The sequence below is a fragment of the Phocoena sinus genome, chromosome 18 (assembly GCF_008692025.1).
Source record: "Phocoena sinus isolate mPhoSin1 chromosome 18, mPhoSin1.pri, whole genome shotgun sequence".
Classification (NCBI taxonomy): Eukaryota; Metazoa; Chordata; class Mammalia; order Artiodactyla; family Phocoenidae; genus Phocoena; species Phocoena sinus.
In genome coordinates, this window is record NC_045780.1 from 16242664 (window position 1) to 16248987 (window position 6324).

Here is a 6324-nt window from a genome sequence, read left to right on the forward strand (position 1 = left end):
ACTAATGAGAACTTACTGTATAGCACAGGGAACTCTACTCAATACTCTGTAATGACCTATATGGGAAAAGAATCTAAAAAAGAGTGGCTATATGTATATGTATAACTGATTCACTTTGCCGTACAGCAGAAACTAACAGAACATTGTAAATCAACCGTACTCCAATAAAAATTATTACTCCAATAAAAAAAAAGAAGAAGAAGAAATAGTCAAGTAGTGACTCTTAGAGTGGTTCAGAGTTGGGAAAAGGGACCTCCCTGGTGGTCCAGTGGGTAAGACTCCAAGATCCCAATGCAGGAGGGGACCCAGGTTCAATCCCTGGTTGGGGAACTAGATCCCACCTGCATGCCACAACTAAGAAGCCCACTTGCCGCAACTGAAAAAGATCCCACATGCCACAACTAAAACCTGCCACAATGAAGATCCCACGTGCTATAACTAAGACCCGGTGCAGCCAAAATGAATAAATAAATATTCCCAAAAAAAAAAATCAGAGTTGGGGAAAAAAGGCCTTAAAGATTTTTAAAAACCCAAACCACTCTCTCATTCCAACCGCTTCCCACCCCTATCCCTTGTTGTAAACACTACCCTGGCCCAAAGTAAGGAGCTAAGCTTCTCTCAGGTTCAACTTAAACCTTTGCTCTAAGAAACTCCCAACCTCCTCAGGCCCATTCCATTCCAAACAGCTGATAGATCAGCCATTGCTTAATCCATTCAATGAACATATATATGGGCTGCCTCCTCTGTGCTAGGCACTGGAGGTCAGACCATATATTGAGACAAAAATGGGACCTCCTATTATTACCCACTGCATGGTCCTATGTGCCCTTAGGGGCTACAGAGAACACAGATAACAATGTTGCCTAAATTGTCCCGAATGAAGTCAGAATATAAGATGGCAGCTCTCCACAGTCCCTCCCCAGGACTTCCCTGGCGGTCCAGTGGTTAAGACTCCGTTCTTCCACTGCAGGGGGCACGGGTTCGATCCCTGGTCAGAGAGCTAAGAAACAGTAAGCTGCGAGTCACGGCCAAAAATGAAAACGCAAACTCCGCAGTCCCTCCCCATTACCCTCTCCCCTGCAGACCCCTCCCCATGGTCTCCTCCACAACACCCTGCCACCACACCCTCAGCTCTTTTTTTATCTCCCAAGAGAATTCCAAATTCTTGCACTCACAGGTTTTGGGAATGTTCGCTATCACAATTACTCCTGTGGAGACACCAATTTTCCAGATTCCTCCAAGTGTGACACTCAGCTGAGTTCTGAATTCAAGTTGCATGGCTCCTGAGTGCATTCTTAACCAGTTCGTTCTAGTGCTTCTCAGTGCCCCAGGAGTTTTCTCTTCCCCCTCTAGCTAGAATGCCCCTTCCAACACCCTAGCTTTCTCACATGAACTTCTACTCATCCCGCAAGACCCACCTGGAGGAGAGCTCCTTGGTCTCTTCTCTAACCAGTGCAAGCAGAGGAGATGCTTCGATGACCCCAGTGGATGGTGTTTGTACCCGTCGTCAACACATCTCCTTATATGAGATAAAAATCTGACCCCCTTTTATTCCTGGTGAAGGAACAATTTTCTATAACTGTCTAATAGTAATTACCTAGAGAAACTCTCTGTATGAATTCTAAGATTGCTGACTTGTGTTAAGATATGCACATAAAGAACTTACAAAGTTAAAACGTCTGGACAGGGCTGGCTCCCATCTGGAGCAGTCTCTTCTGGCTTTCAACACTTGAAGAGGCTGCCACTGGACAAGGGAGCTGCAGGTGGCTTACCAGCTACCCTGGTAAGTTGCAGGCTAGAGATCGATATTGACCAAAATACACCCAAGATGTCTGTGAGGAAACTCCTAAGCAAGGAATGTTAAAATGGCAGTCACGGGCTTCCCTGGTGGCGCAGTGGTTGCGAGTCCGCCTGCCGATGCAGGGGACATGGGTTTGTGCCCCGGTCTGGGAAGATCCCACATGCCGCAGAGCGGCTGGGCCCGTGAGCCACGGCCGCTGAGCCTGCGCGTCCGGAGCCTGTGCTCCTCAACGGGAGAGGCCACAACAGTGAGAGGCCCGTGTACCGCAAAAAAAAAAAAAAAAAAAAAAGGCAGTCACTCAGAAGAGACAGTCCAGACAGAAGCTGGGAAATGAGGAACCCAATGTACCAAAGTTGGGCATATTCTTTGGAGACAGAATCCAGCTACAACCAAAGCAAAGACAGACTCAGATAAGGACAGTGAGTTCTGAGAACAAATTCCATTTTATGATAGCACCACAAATCTATACTTGTAAGTCAGACCGTTTTTATATTTCTTCTTCCTTTTCTTTTTTTTGGCTGTGAGGTGAGGCTTACGGGAGTTCCCCAACCAGGGACTGAACCCAGGCCACGGCAGTGAAAGTGCCGAGTCCTAACCACTAACCACTAGACCACCAGGGAACTCCCGTTTTTATATTTCTTCTATTTCCTTATATTTTCTCCCTTGGTATCCAGTAAAGGTCCAGTCTGTCTTAACTGTGCTCAACTGTGCTTAACTGAGGGTAAGGGTTTTTACCACTCTTGGGCCTGAAGATTAGAATATCACCAGCCCACGACTAAAGGCAGCCGTAGGGTGAAAATGGTAGTCCAAGTGAAAGAATCCTCCAAAGGTAAGTAAAATTTAGGGAACAACAATGGCTGTGGAATCCAGATACTCTTCCTCATCTAAAAATTCTCTTTTCAATATTAAATCTTAGAGTTTGTGGTTTTATTTTCTTCTAAAATCTGCCCCCCCCCCAAATAAATTGTGAGTATCTTGAAAGGACCTTGTCATTTTCACCAATGAAGTGTACACATGTGCTTGGAACACAGTAGGGACTCAAATGTTTGTTGATGGAATGAATGAAGCAATGCATTGACTTTCAAAGTTTTAAGGCACCTTTAAAGGCCATCCAGTCCAATCCTTTTCCATACATTTGTCCAACAGAACTTTCACAGGTTGTCATAAAGTTCATTCAAACAAGTATCAATGAAATGTCTACAACAGTTAAGATGCTGTGCTTTCAGGAACAAGAAAAAGACCAGTCACCAACACAACAAATGTTTCTTGAGGGCCTACTGTGTGCCAGCCACCATACTAGGCCTTACAGATATTACAATGAGTAAGACGCACATAACGTCTTAGGGAATTCATGGAGAAGAAGATAAATGGATAACAAGTACCTGTAACACTGTTATAGATGGAAAATGTTAAGAGTTTTCAAAGGCTATTGGGAATCAGAGGTCAAAAAGGAAAACCAAGGTTTCAAAAGAACTTACGGGACACTGCCATTCAGGAATGGGACAATATTTTGTGGCTTAACCTTACAGTTCAGGAATGAAAACTACTAAGTTTCTAACTGAAGTGGTTGATGGAAATGGCTTGGTAGGTTTTGATGAAAATCAATATTCTCTCTTCATATCTTTATCATTATGTCAACTGACAGTGACACTGGATTTTGAAAAGCAAGAATACAGATCAGTTCTCTTTTAATGGAAACCATAATAGAAACTGAACTCTAAATAACAAAGTTCTTATCACATGTGACTATATGACCTACAGAAACACAGACTGGTCAACTTGAATAATAATAAAAAGATACGTAAAGAATAAATCCTAGCTTTTCTTATTTAACAGCAACTGCATAATAAAATATCTTCTATCACACTGTAAACTGGGAAAGTGAAAATTAAGCTTAATAAATAGCTAAACATTGCATTTATGTTGTCCCATAATCAAATGAAACTTATCTTCACTCTCTGTCATATACGCGACTTCAGCTTCTCCAAATACTCTGAAATGCACCCCGACTAAAGCTGTTTCCTTCGGGATAAACACAGTGAAATGGAAATCAGAAGACAGGAGCCAGGCCCGGCTCCACCACTAGCTACATGAATTTGGGCAGGTAAATTCTCTGGCCTAATTTTCTCATCTGTAAAATGAAGCCGTTACAGCAAATAACCTCTAAGATCCCTTTGAACACTTAGGAAAAAAAAAAAAAAAAAAACTATGAAAACTAACCTCTACTCCCAAAGCATCAACCAAAGCAAAATGTTTCAAAACTAATTATTAAAGGAGCTTAGGTTTAGCTACCTTTCTGCCTCTCTTACTTGATTCAACAAACTTACTTATGAATTTCCTACCGCAGTTCAGTTGAGCAGTTTCATCTCCAGTAGTTACAGACAGAGAAAGTGATGTCTATCAATATATTCTTTTTAAAACACGATTCTGTGACAAAGAATTTCTAGGTCCAGAAGCAATCTCTTTTGTAGAATTTTGCCTCCATGGAAAAGTTAAACACTCATAAGCCTTCTTCGTGAATTTCAAATGGTTTCTACATCCATGTATTCCACTGCAGCCATGAATTTCTTCTGTTCTTGGCAGACTGCTTGCCATTGGTGTATGTTTACAATGTTTTCCCTTGAATCTGCACAGGAAGTGAATCAGGCACCATTTGGCCATTTGTATGGAGTATGATGTAGACAAAAATATGTCATTAATATAGTCATCCTAGTTATACTGAAGAACCTATGATATGAATAGACCTTTCAGGCATATTTTTTGAAGCCACATTGTATGCAAAGCACTGAAATGACTATAAAGACAGTATGAACACTTTGTTGCTTTACCTTTACCTGGAAATTTTACAAGTCACCAAGAAAAAAATATTTTCTACCTCAGCATAATTTGAACTTACATTAAGAAAATGTAACTACTATTTTAAGGTTAAAAGCTCCTTGACATATACCTCTATAATGTGACATTTTTTAGAATACTAGTTGATATTATAAAAGCAACAATTCCGGATCAAAACCATAACTACTACATTCAAGCTTCATTCCTCTGGAAACTAGCTTCCTCTGCATAATTTCTGCATTAAAGGTCATTAAGTTAAAGCAAAAAACGCACTGTCTGAAAAGCAAGGGAGAATACTAAAGGCAGAACAACTAGTTCTACTTCGGCAAATTAAGCAAAATTAGGCAAAAAGACAGGAAGCAAGCAAAGGGAAGGAACTCAAGAGCTATTTGCAGCAGTGGTCCCTTGAAAGTTCTAGGAGCTTCCCCTTGAGCTTGAAGAGACAAGGAGGGCAAAGCAGAGAAGTCACCTCTCCTGGGCAGAAGCCCTAATACTCTTCACAACTTGCAATATTCATTGAATTCAGTGTAAGATGTCTGGGAGATCTGGATTCGGTGGGAATGTCTGGGAGAAGGGAGTGGCATTTGCTTTCCTGGGTCTGGAGCCTTAAGAACTATACCAGAGTTCTCAAAACCTCTTAGTTATGTCACACAAGCGGCTTGGAGCATCCTCCCCACGCACACACCTGCAGGGCTGGGCAGCTCCACCCTCTCCCCTTCCTGTCCTAGGAGCTGGACCAAGGTCCAGTGGCCGGTGCACCGTTAGTCCAAGGGCCACCCTGGCCCCGGCAGGCGCCACCCGGGCAAGGCCAGACAGAACGCCGCTGTCCGGGCTCCGCTTTCCGGAGCCACGCAGCGGCGGCCACGCGCAGCTGGACACCGGCAGCACCAGGATGCGCATTATAATAACAACTTGGGAGAGCGCTCTACACTCGCGCCGACGTGGAGGCACAGCCCCTGAAGCGGGCTCTGGGACCGCCGGCCCGTCCCGCCCCTCCTCGCGGCCGAGGGGCAGCGGTTCGTACCTGTCCTCCGAGACACTGATGACGCCCTCTTCCTTGGGCACGATCACGGCCATATTCACCACCTCCTGAGACCCCTCGACCCGCTGCAGCAGGATCGGCTTGCGGGTCAGCGGCTTGGGCTGGATCTCTGCAGCCATCGGAGGAGGGGGCGCACTGCGGGCGCCGCCGCCAACTGCGCCGCGGGGTCGAGCTGAGGAGACCGCTCGGGCACGGGCACAAGCTGAGACAGGGACTCTGGTTGGCCGGAGCGGGCCGCCGGGGACCCGCGATCATAGCCTGGCCGGCGCTCCCGGGAACGACTCCGCGCTCCCGGCTTCGGGCACCGAAACCTCCACGACCGGCGCTGCAACCCGGCACCACCACCGGAGGAGGGGGCGGAGAGCCGGGGGGGCGGGGCCGGCGGGGGCGGAGCCTGCCGCAGGGGGTGGCCGCTGGTGGGCGCCAGGGCGGCTGCACTTCCGGAAGGGTGGTGGAGGAGGAGGGGAAACTGAAAAAGGAGGCGGGGCGCTGGCGGCCCAATGCTCATGCGTCAGGCCACGAGCCCATTTCCACCCCGCCCCTCCGCCATTCCCGAAGCCGCGCGGCACCGCCTCTAGAACGCATGCGCCTTCCATGATCCGTGGCCTCTTCGCCACCTTCCACACCCAGTATTTAGTCCCCTCCC

General features: G+C 46.3%; 1 protein-coding gene across 4 annotated transcripts in view; it reads right to left on the reverse strand.

Moving 5' to 3' along the window:
* WDFY2 (WD repeat and FYVE domain containing 2) overlaps nt 1-6041 on the reverse strand; it is a 177944-nt gene extending 171903 nt beyond the window's left edge. For 2 of the 4 annotated variants that reach the window (XM_032610857.1, XM_032610856.1), the window contains exon 1: nt 5661-6041. In XM_032610857.1, coding sequence (XP_032466748.1) covers nt 5661-5797 — 137 coding nt within the window. In that variant the 5' untranslated portion in view covers nt 5798-6041. The remainder of the gene's footprint in view (nt 1-5660) is intronic. The other 2 variants (XM_032610855.1, XM_032610858.1) reach the window with 2 other exon arrangements.
* Between the last annotated feature and the right edge of the window lie 283 nt (nt 6042-6324).